The 16,636-nt window shown below is 50.0% G+C and overlaps 1 protein-coding gene across 1 annotated transcript in view; it reads left to right on the top strand.

Annotated features, from left to right (window-relative positions):
• LOC135506707 (F-box only protein 41-like) overlaps positions 1-16,352 on the top strand; it is a 97,418-nt gene extending 81,066 nt beyond the window's left edge. Inside the window, exons 9-14 of the mRNA XM_064926047.1 lie at positions 6,588-6,740; positions 10,308-10,403; positions 10,481-10,599; positions 14,108-14,266; positions 14,688-14,803; positions 16,267-16,352. Coding sequence (XP_064782119.1) covers positions 6,588-6,740; positions 10,308-10,403; positions 10,481-10,599; positions 14,108-14,266; positions 14,688-14,803; positions 16,267-16,329 — 706 coding nt within the window. The 3' untranslated portion in view covers positions 16,330-16,352. The remainder of the gene's footprint in view (positions 1-6,587; positions 6,741-10,307; positions 10,404-10,480; positions 10,600-14,107; positions 14,267-14,687; positions 14,804-16,266) is intronic.
• Positions 16,353-16,636: the final 284 nt, after the last annotated feature.

The following is a 16,636-nucleotide window of genomic DNA, read 5'->3' as shown; positions in this document are numbered from 1 at the left end:
CCTCTCTCTCCCCCCATCATCTCTCCTCTCTCTCTCTCCCCCCCATCATCTCTCCTCTCTCTCCCCCCATCATCTCTCCTCTCTCTCTCCCCCCATCATCTCTCCTCTCCCCCCCATCATCTCTCCTCTCTCTCCCCCCCCATCATCATCTCTCTCTCTCTCTCCCCCCCATCATCTCTCCTCTCTCTCTCCCCCATCTCTCTCCCCCATCTCTCTCTCCCCCATCATCTCCCTCTCTCTCCCCCCATCATCTCTCCTCATCTCTCTCTCCCCCCATCATCTCTCCCCCCATCTCTCTCCCCCCCATCATCTCTCCCCCCCATCTCTCTCTCCCCCCATCATCTCTCCTCTCCCCCATCATCTCTCTCTCCCCCCATCATCTCTCTCTCTCTCCCCCCATCATCTCTCCTCCCCCATCATCTCTCCCCCCCATCATCTCTCTCTCCCCCATCATCTCTCTCCCCCATCATCTCTCCTCATCTCTCTCTCCCCCATCATCTCTCTCTCCCCCCATCATCTCTCCCCCCATCATCTCTCTCTCCCCCCTCATCATCCCTCTCCCCCCATCATCTCTCCTCTCCCCCCCATCATCTCTCTCCCATCTCTCTCCCCCCCATCATCTCTCCTCTCTCCCCCCATCATCTCTCCTCTCTCTCCCCCCCATCATCTCTCTCTCTCCCCCATCATCTCTCCTCTCTCTCTCCCCCATCATCTCTCCTCTCTCCCCATCATCTCTCTCTCTCTCTCTCTCCCCCATCATCTCTCCTCTCTCTCCCCCCCATCATCTCTCCTCCTCTCCCCCCATCATCTCTCCTCTCTCTCCCCCATCATCTCCTCTCTCCCCCCATCATCTCTCCTCTCTCTCTCCCCCCATCATCTCTCCTCTCTCTCCCCCCCCATCATCTCTCCTCTCTCTCCCCCCCATCATCTCTCCTCTCTCTCTCCCCCCATCATCTCTCCTCTCTCTCCCCCATCATCTCTCCTCTCTCTCTCCCCCCATCATCTCCTCCCCCCCATCTCTCCTCTCCCCCCCATCATCTCTCCTCTCTCCCTCTCCCCCATCATCTCTCCTCTCTCTCCCCCCCCATCATCTCTCCTCTCTCTCTCCCCCCATCATCTCTCCTCTCTCTCCCATCATCTCCTCCCCCCCATCATCTCTCCTCTCTCTCCCCCCATCATCTCTCCTTTCTCCCCCATCATCTCCTCCCCCCCATCTCTCTCTCTCCCCCATCATCTCTCCTCTCTCTCCCCCATCATCTCTCCTCTCTCTCCCCCCATCATCTCTCCTCTCTCTCCCCCCCCATCATCTCTCTCCTCCCCCCCATCATCTCTCCCTCTCTCTCTCCCCCATCATCTCTCCTCTCTCCCCCCCCATCATCTCCTCTCTCTCCCCTCTCTCTCTCCCCCATCATCTCTCCTCTCTCTCTCCCCCATCATCTCTCCTCTCTCTCTCCCCCATCATCTCTCCTCTCTCTCTCTCCCCCATCATCTCTCCTCTCTCTCTCTCCCCCATCATCTCTCCCTCTCTCTCCCCCCATCATCTCTCCTCTCTCTCCCCCCCCATCATCTCTCTCTCTCTCCCATCATCTCCTCCTCCCCCCATCATCTCTCCTCTCTCTCCCCCATCATCTCTCCTCTCTCTCTCCCCCATCATCTCTCCCTCTCTCTCTCCCCCCATCATCTCTCCTCTCTCTCTCTCCCCCATCATCTCTCCTCTCTCTCCCCCCCATCATCTCTCCTCTCTCTCTCCCCCCATCATCTCTCCTCTCTCTCTCCCCCCCCATCATCTCTCTCTCCTCTCTCTCCCCCCATCATCTCTCCTCTCTCTCCCCCCCCATCATCTCTCCTCTCTCCCCATCTCTCCTCCCATCATCTCTCCTCTCTCTCCCCCATCTCCCCCCCCCCCCATCATCTCTCTCCTCTCTCTCTCTCTCCCCCATCATCTCTCCTCTCTCTCTCCCCCCATCATCTCTCCTCTCTCTCTCCCCCCCATCATCTCTCCTCTCTCTCTCCCCCCATCATCTCTCCTCTCTCTCTCCCCCCATCATCTCTCCTCTCTCTCCCCCCATCATCTCTCCTCTCTCTCTCCCCCCATCATCTCTCCTCTCTCTCTCCCCCCATCATCTCTCCTCTCTCTCCCCCCCATCATCTCTCCTCTCTCTCTCCCCCATCATCTCTCCTCTCTCTCTCCCCCATCATCTCTCCTCTCTCTCTCCCCCCATCATCTCTCCTCTCTCTCTCCCCCCCATCATCTCTCCTCTCTCTCTCTCCCCCATCATCTCTCCTCTCTCTCTCCCCCCATCATCTCTCCTCTCTCTCCCCCCATCATCTCCTCTCTCCCCCACATCATCTCTCCTCTCTCTCTCCCCCCATCATCTCTCCTCTCTCTCTCTCCCCCCATCATCTCTCCTCTCTCTCTCCCCCATCATCTCTCCTCTCTCTCTCTCTCCCCCATCATCTCCTCTCTCTCCTCTCTCTCCCCCATCATCTCCTCTCTCTCTCCCCCATCATCTCTCTCTCTCTCCCCCCATCATCTCTCCTCTCTCTCCCCATCATCTCTCCTCTCTCTCCCCCCATCATCTCTCCTCTCTCTCTCTCCCCCCCATCATCTCTCCTCTCTCTCTCCCCATCATCTCTCATCTCTCTCTCCCCCCATCATCTCTCCTCTCTCTCTCCCCCCATCATCTCTCCTCTCTCTCCCCCCCATCATCTCTCCTCTCTCTCCCCCCCATCATCTCTCCTCTCTCTCTCCCCCCATCATCTCTCCTCTCTCTCTCCCCCCCCATCTCTCCCCATCCTCTCTCTCCCCCATCATCTCTCCTCTCTCTCCCCCGCCCATCATCTCTCCTCTCTCTCCTCCCCCCATCATCTCTCCTCTCTCTCTCCCCCCATCATCTCTCCTCTCTCTCTCTCCCCCCCATCATCCTCTCTCTCTCTCTCTCTCCCCCATCATCTCTCTCTCTCTCTCCCCCCCATCATCTCTCTCTCTCTCTCCCCCATCATCTCTCTCTCTCTCTCCCCCCCCATCATCTCTCCTCTCTCTCTCTCCCGCCCATCATCTCTCCTCTCTCTCCCCCCCATCATCTCTCCTCTCTCTCCCCCCCATCATCTCCCCATCATCTCTCTCTCCCCCATCATCTCCTCTCTCTCTCCCCCATCATCTCTCCTCTCTCTCCCCCCCCATCATCTCTCCTCTCTCTCCCCCCCATCTCTCTCTCTCTCTCCCCCCATCATCTCTCCTCTCTCTCCCCCCATCATCTCTCCTCTCTCTCCCCCCCATCATCTCTCCTCTCTCTCCCCCCATCATCTCTCTCTCTCTCTCCCCCATCATCTCTCCTCTCTCTCCCCCCATCATCTCTCCTCTCTCTCTCCCCCCATCATCTCTCCTCTCTCTCTCCCCCCCATCATCTCTCCTCTCTCTCTCTCCCCCATCATCTTCTCTCTCTCTCTCCCCCATCATCTCTCCTCTCTCTCTCTCCCCCCCATCATCTCTCCTCTCTCTCTCTCCCCCCCATCATCTCTCCTCTGTCTCCCCCCCATCATCTCTCCTCTGTCTCTCCCCCCCATCATCTCTCCTCTCTCTCCCCCTCCCATCATCTCTCCTCTCTCTCCTCCCCCCCATCATCTCTCTCCTCTCTCTCTCTCCCCCATCATCTCTCCTCCTCTCTCTCCCCCCCCATCTCTCCTCTCTCTCTCTCCCCCATCATCTCTCCTCTCTCTCTCCCCCCCATCATCTCTCCTCTCTCTCTCCCCCCATCATCTCTCCTCTCTCTCCCCCCCATCATCTCTCCTCTCTCTCTCCCCCATCATCTCTCCTCTCTCCCCCTCCCCATCTCTCTCCTCTCTCCCCCCATCATCTCTCCTCTCTCTCTCTCCCCCCATCATCTCTCCTCTCTCTCTCTCCCCCCCATCATCTCTCCTCTCTCTCTCCCCCCATCATCTCTCCTCTCTCTCTCTCCCCCATCATCTCTCCTCTCTCTCTCCCCCCATCATCTCTCCTCTCTCTCCCCCCCGTCATCATCTCTCTCTCTCCCCCGTCATCTCTCCTCTCTCTCTCCACCCCGTCATCTCTCCTCTCTCTCTCCCCCGTCATCTCTCCTCTCTCTCTCCCCCCGTCATCTCTCCTCTCTCTCCCCCCCGTCATCTCTCCTCTCTCCCTCCCCCGTCATCTCTCCTCTCTCCCTCCCCCGTCATCCCTCTCTCCCTCCCCCATCATCTCTCCTCTCCCCTCCCCCATCATCTCTCCTCTCTCCCTCCCCCCATCATCTCTCCTCTCTCCCTCCCCCCATCATCTCTCCTCTCTCTCCCCCCCGTCATCTCTCCTCTCTCTCTCCCCCCATCTCTCCTCTCTCTCTCCCCCCGTCATCTCTCCTCTCTCCCCCCCGTCATCTCTCCTCTCTCCCTCCCCCGTCATCTCTCCTCTCCTCTCTCTCTCCCCCGTCATCTCTCCTCTCCTCTCTCCCCCCATCATCTCTCCTCTCTCTCTCCCCCGTCATCTCTCCTCTCTCTCTCCCCCGTCATCTCTCCTCTCTCTCCCCCCGTCATCTCTCCTCTCTCTCTCTCCCCCGTCATCTCTCCTCTCTCTCTCTCTCCCCCCATCTCTCCTCTCTCTCTCCCCCCCGTCATCTCTCCTCTCTCTCTCCCACGCATTTCTCCCTTCTCTCTCTCTCCCCCCATATCTCCCTTCTCTCTCCTCCCATTTCTCCCTTCTCTCTCCTCCCATTTCTCCCTTCTCTCTCTCTCCCATCTCCCTCTCTCTCTCTCCCCCATATCTCCCTCTCTCTCTCTCCACCCATATCTCCCCTCTCTCTCTCTCCCCCATATCTCCCCTCTCTCTCTCTCCACCCATATCTCCCTCTCTCTCTCTCCACCCATATCTCCCCTCTCTCTCTCTCCACCCATATCTCCCTTCTCTCTCTCTCCACCCATTTCTCTCCCCCCATATCTCTCTCTCCCCCATATTCCCTCCCTCTCTCTCCCCCCCATATCTCCCTTCTCTCTCTCCCCCATATCTCCATCTCTCCTATCTCCCTCTCTCCCCCCATATCTCCCTTCTCTCTCCCCCCATATCTCCCTTCTCTCTCCCCCCATATCTCCCTTCTCTCTCTCCCCCCCATATCTCCCTTCTCTCTCTCCCCCATATCTCCCTTCTCTCTCTCCCCCATATCTCCCTTCTCTCTCTCCCCCCATCTCCCTCTCCCTTCTCCCTCTCTCTCCACCCATATCCCTTCTCTCTCTCCCCCCATATCTCCCTTCTCTCTCTCCCCCCATATCTCCCTTCTCTCTCTCCCCCCATATCTCCCTTCTCTCTCTCCCCCCATATATCCCTCCTCTCCCCCCATATCTCCCTTCTCTCTCCCCCCATATCTCCCTTCTCTCTCTCCCCCCATATCTCCCTTCTCTCCCCCATATCTCCCTCTCTCTCCCCCCATATCTCCCTTCTCTCTCCCCATATCTCCCTTCTCCCCCCCCATATCTCCCTTCTCTCTCTCCCCCCATATCTCCCTCTCTCTCTCCCCCATATCTCTCTCTCTCCCCCCATATCTCCTTCTCTCTCTCTCCCCCCATATCTCCCTTCTCTCTCTCCCTCTCTCTCCCCCTATCTCTCTCTCCCCCCCATATCTCCCTTCTCTCTCTCTCCCCCTCTTCCTTATCTCCCTCTCTCTCTCTCTCCCCCATATCTCCCTCTCTCTCTCCCCCATATCTCCCTTCTCTCTCTCTCCCCCATATCTCCCTTCTCTCTCTCCCCCCCATATCTCCCTTTTCTCTCTCTCCCCCCCATATCTCCCTTCACTCCCCCATATCTCCCCCCTCCCCCATATCTCCCTTCACTCTCTCTCCCCCATATCTCCCTTCACTCTCTCTCCCCCCATATCTCCCTTCATACTCTCTCTCTCCCCCATATCTCCCTTCACACTCTCTCTCCCCCCATATCCCCCTTCACACTCTCTCTCCCCCATATCTCCCTTCACACTCTCTCTCCCCCATATCTCCCTTCACACTCTCTCTCCCCCCATATCTCCCTTCACACTCTCTCTCCCCCATATCTCCCTTCACACTCTCTCTCCCCCCATATCTCCCTTCACACTCTCTCTCCCCCATATCTCCCTTCACACTCTCTCTCCCCCATATCTCCCTTCACACTCTCTCTCCCCCATATCTCCATCTCTCTCTCTCCCATATCTCCCTCACTCTCTCTCCCTCTCCTAGTCTATATACTATCGCCGGTTAAGAATGCACTGAGTCAAGGCCGTGCGTGCTTGTGCACACTGCATTTGCATGCTTGCTCTCTTATCCTTATAAATACAAAATGGCTTTAATTCTGTTTTATTATGATTTGCACAAACAGATTGAACACATTTTAGTACAACATTTGTCTTGACTCTCTTGGTCAGAACGGCATAATGCCATGCATTATTAACATTCTACTGCTTAGACAGACAATTCCAGATGCATACATTGCTGCAGTGCCTTGTTCAACTCCAGGACAATACTCGTTCTGTACGGAGTAATTGGTTATTCAGTGAAAAAAAAAACATTAACTTGTTTTTTGTATATCTGTTTCTGCCTCCCTCCCTCCCTCCCAGGGGTTGTCTGGAAGAGGGTCTGGAGTCCTTGCTGAAGGCTACAGGAGGGAACCTATTGATCCTCAAGGTGTCTCATTGTCCCAACCTGCTAACTGACCGCTCCCTATGGCTTGCCAGCTGCTACTGTCGAGCCCTACAGGCCGTCACATACAGGTACTACCACCAGGGGGCGATCACACATAATACAGTACAGTGTGCATTAGAGGTCGACCGATTTTTAAATCGGCATTGGCCGGTTAGTTAGGGTCGATTTTCAAGTTTTCATAACAGTTGGTAATCAGCCTTTTTGGATGCCGATTATGGCCGATTACATTGCACTCCACGAGGAGACTGTGTGGCAGGCTGACCACCTGTTACTCCACGAGGAGACTGTGTGGCAGGCTGACCACCTGTTACTCCACGAGGAGACTGTGTGGCAGGCTGACCACCTGTTACTCCACGAGGAGACTGTGTGGCAGGCTGACCACCTGTTACTCCACGAGGAGACTGTGTGGCAGGCTGACCACCTGTTACTCCACGAGGAGACTGTGTGGCAGGCTGACCACCTGTTACTCCACGAGGAGACTGTGTGGCAGGCTGACCACCTGTTACTCCACGAGGAGACTGTGTGGCAGGCTGACCACCTGTTACTCCACGAGGAGACTGTGTGGCAGGCTGACCACCTGTTACTCCACGAGGAGACTGTGTGGCAGGCTGACCACCTGTTACTCCACGAGGAGACTGTGTGGCAGGCTGACCACCTGTTACTCCACGAGGAGACTGTGTGGCAGGCTGACCACCTGTTACTCCATGAGGAGACTGTGTGGCAGGCTGACCACCTGTTACTCCACGAGGAGACTGTGTGGCAGGCTGACCACCTGTTACTCCACGAGGAGACTGTGTGGCAGGCTGACCACCTGTTACTCCACGAGGAGACTGTGTGGCAGGCTGACCACCTGTTACTCCACGAGGAGACTGTGTGGCAGGCTGACCACCTGTTACTCCACGAGGAGACTGTGTGGCAGGCTGACCACCTGTTACTCCACGAGGAGACTGTGTGGCAGGCTGACCACCTGTTACTCCACGAGGAGACTGTGTGGCAGGCTGACCACCTGTTACTCCACGAGGAGACTGTGTGGCAGGCTGACCACCTGTTACTCCACGAGGAGACTGTGTGGCAGGCTGACCACCTGTTACTCCACGAGGAGACTGTGTGGCAGGCTGACCACCTGTTACTCCACGAGGAGACTGTGTGGCAGGCTGACCACCTGTTATGCGAGTGTAGCGTCAAAAGGACCTTGTGGCTGCAAGGAGCCAAGGTAAGTTGCTCGCTAGCATTAAATTTATCTTATTAAAAACAATCAGTCTTCACATAATCACTAATTAAATACACATGGATGATGATATTACTAGGTTAACTAGATGGTCCTGCGTTGCATATAATCGAAGTGGTGCCTGTTCATTTATCATCGAATCACAGCCTACTTCAACTTTGCCAAACGGGTGATGATTTAACAAAAGCACATTCGTGGGAAAAAAAGCACAATCGTTGCACAAATGTACCTAAACCATAAACATCACCTTCCTTCAAATCAATACACAATCAATCTGGCTATTTAGTTAAAAGAAATGCATGTTTTCAGGCAATATTAACTAGGGAAATTGTGTCACTTCTCTTGCGTTCTGTGTAAGCAGTCAGGGTATATGCAGCAGTTTGGGCCGCCTGGCTCGTTGCGAACTGTGTGAAGACCATTTCTTCCTAACAAAGACCGTAATTCACTTGCCCGGATTTTACATAATTATGACGTAACATTTTTAGACTTAGTTATTTAAATATTGAGACTAGATAAAATATGGAACGGTTCCGTATTTCACTGAAAGAATAAACGTTTTGTTTTCTAAATGATAGATTCCGGATTCGACCATATTAATGACCAAAGGCTCGTTTGTTTGTTTGTTAGTTTATTATTATATTTAGGTCTATGATTTGATAGAGCAGTCAGACTTAGCAGTGGTAGGCAGCAGCAGGCTCGCATTCAATCAAACAGCACTTTACAGCTCTTAGCAATGCTTGAAGCACAGCTCCGTTTATGACTTCAAGCCTATCAACTCCCGAGATTTGGCTGGCAATACTATAGTGCCTATACAAACATCTAACAGTCAGAGGTACATGAAATACAAATGGTATAGAGAGAGATAGTCGACGCGTCATAATTCCTATAAATACAACCTAAAACTTCTTAACTGGGAATATTGAAGACTCATGTCGAAAGGAACCACCAGCTTTCATATGTTCTCATGTTCTAAGCAAGGAACTTAAACATGGTACATATTGCACTTTTACTTTCTTCTCCAACACGGTGTGTTTTTGCATTATTTAAACCAAATTGAACGTTTCATTATTTATGTGAGACTAAATAGATTTTATTTATGTATTACATTAAATTAAGTGTTCATTCAGTATAGTGGATTCGGGAAGTATTCAGACCCCTTGACTTTTTCCACATTTTGTTACAGCATTCTAAAATGGATTAAATAGTTTTTTTCCTCATCAATCTACACACAATAACCCATAACGACAAAGGAAAAACTGATTCTCGCATTCTTCTCTTCAAATCCTCTCAAGCTCTGTCAGGTTGGATGGGGAGCGTCGCTGCCAGCTATTTTCAGGTCTCTCCAGAGAATCTGGTTTCTCATGGTCTGAGAGTCCTTTAGGTGTCTTTTGGCAAACTCCAAGTGGGCTGTCATGTGCCTTTTACTGAGGAGTGGCTTCCATCTGGCCGCTCTACCGTAAAGGCCTGATTTGGTGGAGTGCTGCAGAGAAGTGTGTCCTTCTGGAAGGTTCTCCGATCCCCACAGAGGAACTCTGGAGCTCTGTCAGAGTGGCAATTGGGTTCTCGGTCACCTCCCTGACCAAGACCCTTCTCTTCCGATTGCTCAGTTTGGCCGGGCGGCCAGCTCTAGGAAGAGTCTTGGTGGTTCCAAACTTCTTCCATTTAAGAATGATGGAGGCCACTGTGTTCTTGGGGACCTTCAATGCTGCAGACATTTTCTTTAGTACACAAAAGCATCGTTCAACCCATCGGCTCTCTCAAGGCAGCCTCAAATGCGACGTCTTGAAATATGCAGACAGACAGATTAAAAGTACATTTACATTGTACCACTTCAACCTTCTAACGCCGCCATAACTTTTGGATTTTCTAACATTCCCAGAAGGCCTGAATCTTGTTTTGAGAGGTTTTTACTCTTATCGCAAATCATTTGCTTGCTAGCTAACCGACGACGCTAGCTAACCAACAACTGCAATGATGTATTTGAGAGACAACAAGTGCTCATTGTGTATTTATGTTTTCAATAAAGTTTTGGAGAGGAAATATAGTTTGCATGTTGTCAACAATCCTTTGATTCTAAGCCAACCTCCGCCTGTTTTGCTCCACGATTGTGCATGCACCGGCTTTGTTGCTAAACAACCCACCGGTCGTTACAGGTACTACCACCACGGGGTGCTCACACTCTGTACAATATAATCCACTACAGTATGGATACTATACTATATAGTATTCCACTGTGGTATTACAGAATATACTGTAAGTACAGTAGCATTTAATCTGCCACATTAAATCAGTAGATGGGCCACGTTTGGCCCGCATGCCATGAGTTTGAGACCCCTGATATATATTATGAATGTGTGTCTAGATTGATATACCATGAAGTATAGTGAATTGGTGTTTTTTGTTCTAGGAGTGCCACAGACCCTGTAGGACAGGAGGTGATCTGGGCTCTAGGAGCAGGCTGTAGAGACATAATCTCCCTCCAGGTGGCACCACTACATCCATGGTGAGAGGCAACACGTTTATTTTATGAATACTCTTAACACATATATTGTAACGTACCTCTCTCTCGTTCTCCTCCAGCCAACAACCGGCTCGATTCAGCAACCGATGCCTGCAGACCATTGGCCGATGCTGGCCGCACCTCAGAGCCCTCGGCGTGGGCGGGGCAGGATGTGGCATTCAGGGACTGGCCTCGTTGGGTGAGGAATTTCATTTGGATAAATATCTCATGATTTAATAAATAAACTGATATAGGGACTATTCTTTCAGAAAAAAGAAACCATTTGAATTGAAGTGCTTTGTATGGCTCGTATCAGAGGTCTTTGTTCAGTCCCTCCAGGTTTTCGCCTGTTTTTGTTGCGATTTCTGCGGCCAAAAATGCTTGATTTTTGCGGCAGCTTTTCTGAAATTCTGCGATACATTTTGCGATTGTTTTTTTTCTTCTTCACGCTAATTTCATATAAAGCAATAAAAAGCAGAATACATCATCCAAAAACAATTAGAAACATCTAAAGTGCTTATTTTATTTTCCTGAACAAACAGCTCTGTCATAATCCACTCACGCATCAGTCACACACACCTCTCCAATCCATCAGGCTTGGGGCTTGCTATCAACACAAGATGCACCTCCCATTCCAACTCACTCTCTCTCTCTCTCAAACCCCCCCCCCCCCCAAATGGATTCAAAGCTGATCAATCGCTTTCAATTTGAGGATCAATATTTATTTCTAATAAGTTGTCTTCAAAATTCTTGAGAGATTTTTTTTTCCCTGAAAGGGTTGTAAGGGAGACAAACAACAGAAAACACAGAAATAGAATATCGTGGTTGAAATGTACTGTTCCATTTCTAAAAATAAAAAAGATTGTGCTTTCGTGATCCGTATGATGTTTTCCAGAGAGTTTAAAACGGCAAAGCTGGAAAATTACACTCAGCTCTTTGAGCAGCGTCTCCATAGACAGACTGGGGCGAGCAGAGTGCCGACCACCCTACTGAAGCCAAGGTTAGCGGAGTAAAACGCCACTCACCTTGATTCATACTACTTTCAGCGCTTGCCACGGTCTTCCCTGCTACCACTTTGCTGTGGGAACTATTCTGACGTTCTCATATGCTTCTGTTCGTTGTACTGCCTGTCAAGCCATCAACAATCACCCATGATCTTCTCACGTGAATACGCTGACAGGCTAGGGGGGGAAACTTTGTTGACGTGTGGTTGGATTGGGCCATTTTCCACGGTAACAGTGCAGTAATTAGTCAAAGTTACTAACCCGCTTTTGATTGGACCCATTTTATGTGCTTAGAAGTGCAGGATTTGGTCAAAATTGCGAGCTCTCGCATAATATACGCTTATTGGTAGATTTTGCATTGAATTATGCGATTACGGAATCCTGGAGGGACTGTTTGTTTGATGGATAGAACTTCAAAGGGTTATTTGTCACATTTTAGATTTTTTTCCCTTTTTTTCTTCTTCTGAGGAACAAAATATTCTGATTTATTTCTGGCCCGTCCACACATATGGGAAGCGGGATGCGTGCGACTGCAAATACCCTCCCAGTCAGAAGGAAAAATGTAACCCAGCTATTACGTTCCTACTCACGATTCACAGCATGCAGGAACAGAGGGAGGAAATTACTTTTGTGGCTAGATGAGAAACAGTTGTGTTGGTGGTCTGTCTATCAGTACATCCCCATATTGTTATTTATCCTCTTGCTCTTTTGCACCCCAGTATCTCTACTTGCACATCATCATCTGCACATTTATCGACTGTACGTTTGATTATGTGTAACTCTGCGTTGTCGTTTTTTTCGCACTGCTTTGCTTTATCTTGGCCAGGTCGCAGTTGTAAATGAGAACATTTTCTCAACTGGCTTACCTGGTTAAATAAAGGTGAAATAAACCTTTTTAAAATAAACAAACATGGGCTGAGTGAGGATGAGGGGTGGCAAAAGGAAAGGACATTGAGTGCCTCTCAAATGGCACTCTATTTCCTATATAGTGCACTACTCTTGGCCAGAGCCCTACAGTGCCTTCAAAAAGTATTCACACCCCTTGACTTTTTCCACATTTTTGTTGTGTTACAACCTGAATTTAACATTTTATAAATTTAGATTTTGGGTCATTGGCCTACATACAATACCCCGTAATGTCAAAGTGGAATTATGTTTTGTGTTTTTAGAAATTCTTACAAATTAATTAAAAATGTAAAGCTGAAAAAGTATTCAACCTCTTTTTTTTATTTTATTGGAAAGCCTAATTAAGTTCAGGAGTCAAACTTTGCTTAACAAGTCACACACAATAAGTTGCATGGACTCACTCTGTGTGCAATGGTAGTGTTTATCATCTCTGTACCCCACACATACCTGTAAGGTCCCTCAAGTCGAGCAGTGAATTTCAAACATACACTACATGACCAAAAGTAAATGGACACGTGCTCCTCAAACATCTCATTCCAAACCCATGTAGTTGGTCCCCCCTTTGCAGCTAAAACAGCCTCCACTCTCCTGAGAAGGCTTTCCGCTAGATGTTGGAGCATTGCTGCGGGGACTTGCTTCCATTCAGGCACGAGCAATGGTGAGGTCGAGCACTGATTTTGGGCATTCCAATTCATCCCACATCCCAAAGGTGTTCGATGGGGTTGAGGTCAGGACTCTTTACAGGCCAGTCAAGTTCCTCCGCACCAATCTCTACAAACTATTTCTGTATGGACCTCGCTTTGTGGCCGGGGGGCATTGTCATCCCCAAACTGTTGCCACAAAGTTGGAAGCACAGAATTGTCCAGAATGTCATTGTATGCTAGAGTGTTAAGAATACCCTTCACTGGAACTAAGAGGCCTCACCTGAACCAAGAAAAACAACAGCCCCAGACCATTATTCCTCCTCCACCAAACTTTACAGTTGGCATTATGTGTTGGGGCAGGTAGCATTCTCCTGGCATCCGCCAAACCCAGATTAGTCCTTCGGACCGACATCTGACGCTTGGCATTGCGCATGGTGATCTTACGCTTATGTGCAGCTGCTCGGCCATGGAAACCCATTTCATGAAGCTCGATGAGTCGGCGGTCCCATTCTGTGAGCTTGTGTGGCCTACCACTTAGCGCTTGAGCCATTGTTGCTCCTAGATGTTTCCACTTCACAATAACAAGCACTTAAAGTTGACCGGGGCAGCTCTAGCAGGGCAAAGCTTTTGCCAAACTGAAAGGTGGCTTCCTATCACTGTGCCACGTTGAAAGTCACTGAGCTACAATACAAATACAAATGGTAGAAACACGGTGAACTTACTGTTTTGGCTTTGTAGGCTGGTTATGTGCGCTTTCGCTATGGCCGTCTCTCTTTTCAACTTTTTTTAGGTAGCGTCGTTATTAAGTTTTATTTTCGTGTAAGCAATGCTAACACTTCAACCCGTGAACAAACGTATATCAATACGTGGTGCCAGGTGTATATGACTGCTTTAGACTCGGGATAGGCTCTTTAGATATCTTACCTAGCACTTGAAAAATGATGAATTAGCACATACCAAGCGTCCTGTCCGGGGGGGCGGGGGGTACTTGTGCTTCTAGCTGCCTCACGCTACAGAAACGGAAGATATTCTCCTGCCCTATGGGCTGTTCTGGTGCGGTCAATGCTACTTATTTCCATACTACCGACTAAGCTGTTGGTATCAAAGGCATCTCAACCTCTTTCTCTCCTCCTCGCTCTTTCCCCCCCGGCAGCGAGGAACTGCATGCGTCTGCAGGTGTTGGAGCTGGACCATGTGAGTGAGGTCAACCAGGAAGTGGCAGCTGAGGTGTGCAGGGAGGGTCTGAAGGGCCTGGAGATGCTGGTCCTCACCTCCACCCCGGTCACCCCTAAGGCCCTGCTTCACTTCAACAGTGAGTACACCCGACTATACTGCATAGTGCACTACATAGAACACTACTGGGAGGGTCTGGAGGTTCGAGAGATGTGGGTCCTCACCTCCACCCACAAGACACTGCTGTACTTCAACAGTGAGTACATCCTACACCAGACCCAGGTTCAAATAAATATGTCCTTTATTTTCACAAAGGAACCAATAGAACAATCCCAAAAGTGAAATCCCTGCCCATTTGTAGTTTTCCATTGCGCAAGCAACTGCTCAAGGTGTTGCGTAAGCACCCTTTTTGAACCCAGGCCTGCAATTTTCTCATCCAGCCAATCATTTCAGATCTACACAAGTGGCCGGGGGCGTAGGGTCGAGGGGGTCTATTTGGAATTGGGTGGCGAGTCTGCTGCTTCTGTGTGAGGGTTGTAAACACAGTCTCGCCCCTCCAGGTGTGTGTCGTAACCTGAAGTCCATGGTGGTGCAGATCGGGGTGGAGGACTACTTCGAGGACCCCAGCAGCCCCGAGGCTAGGAAGCTGTTTGACGAGATGGTGAACAAGCTCCAGGTAATTAGAACGGAGCTTTAACTTCCATTTCAGAGACCACGTCCCGATGAATCCCAAATGCTCTTACAAATAATGGCATTTAAATCATCTTAGATCATTTTTAAAAAGGGGGTGTAATACACTTCATAGGGGGGGAGGGGGGGGGAATACTATTAAAACTTACTCTGGATCAGTTCTAACTATGCCAGTCCAAACAATTCCCTGTCTTTGGGTTCTCTCCTGCCCACAGTATACATGTAATGTATATGACTAAGTCTGTAGCATCCTTTAGCGACGGTTCGGTGGGCGAGCGAGAGTTGTCTTATTGTTACAACTCGACCACACTGAACCGTACGTGACTCCAAACCAGGAAGTCCAGTTCAGCTGGTCGTCTGAGGAATTGAGGAAATGGAATTAATCCCAGCTGCTTTCTGAAGGGAGGAAGCGGGGCGTTGAGGGCGGTCGCACGCCCACGGCGGTCCCCACTCAGAGGTTAAGAGGAAGAGAGCGTCGATATTCGCACTCGGACTTCGTCAACATTTTTCTCTATGGGCCCTGGTCAAAGTAGCGTACTAAATAGGGAATAGGGTGGGCGTGTGAGCCTTCCCTCCTTCTGTGAGTCAGTGTGGAAGGTGCCCCTTTCTCCCTGGTGGATGCTGTGCTAGATTGCGCATAGCCGTTAAGTAACTAACTCCAGAGAGCTAAAAGTGTGTGTGTGTAATTTCGGCACTGTTCATTTGTCAGGTCTGTAGCCAGACTGGGGAGAAGCAGAGCAAACATTTAGTCACACTCAATAAACCCTCGAGGGGGAGAAACCTATGAGTTGTGTGTGTGTGCTGTATAGTCAGTAAAAACCGCTATAAGGAACCAGCACAGTCTACAAACTTAGTTATATGCTGGTCTACAAATGTAGTTATATGCTTCCTTTTCTGTATCTAAATACCGCTTCTCCCGGAGAAACACTCTTAAGTGTATTTTCGGTTCACGCATTCTTAATAAGGGCTGATATTGGCATCACAATATTTTTCCCATGTGGTCGAATATGAAAACGCAAAACGCAGACCGAACTCTTTTAGTCCGCTTTTTAAAACCTGCTGTATGGAAAATGTAGTGTGCTAATAGTTTTGGGAAATAAATAAATGTGACTCGGGAATGACAACGTATTGGTGTTTGTTTCCGACATCAGGGCTATTTTCCTAAAGACGTTGAAGCCGCTTGGCGTTTTGCTCCCTTGCCATGATACTGACGGGTATCGCGACGCCGATATCGTCACCGGACCCTAATGCTCAAATGCACTCACTCCGATAGAAATAGATTGAGGCACGCTCATTTACACACACCCTTACTTACGATGGTTCAACGGCCTCTACTGTGTGTGTGCGTATGCACAATGGTCTACAAACTAAAGAAGTGATGTTGACTTTTCTCTGCATAAATGAGTGTAGTGGTCTAAGCCCTCCATCCATCCCTCTTTTACCCTCCAGGGCTTGAAGAAGAGACCAGGCTTCTCCAAAATTCTGCACGTGAAGGCGGACATCCTCTGTTAACCCCTTTCACCACTCAGGACCCCCCCAAAGAAGGGTCGGCCATTTTTAGTTTCCAGCCACACCAACAGAACAGACCCTGTCATTTGAAATCCCTTGACGTACCAGTCAGCCACACACACACATAACTGAAGAGGAAATTCAGCAACTGTTGGAGAAAGTTGATGAACATGCTGCTGTTTAGTTAAAAATAAAAACCAATGTGTTTTCAGCCCTTAGCCTTGACTAAAAGACAGACACAGACACCACAGACAGAAGCTCCATAGACCATAACAATGCATTACAGAACAGAGGATAGACAAGATAAGAG

Source organism: Oncorhynchus masou, chromosome 20 (assembly GCF_036934945.1).
Source record: "Oncorhynchus masou masou isolate Uvic2021 chromosome 20, UVic_Omas_1.1, whole genome shotgun sequence".
Lineage (NCBI taxonomy): Eukaryota > Metazoa > Chordata > Actinopteri > Salmoniformes > Salmonidae > Oncorhynchus > Oncorhynchus masou.
Note: the sequence above shows the minus strand (reverse complement) of the source record. Positions and strands in the feature narration are given on the sequence as shown.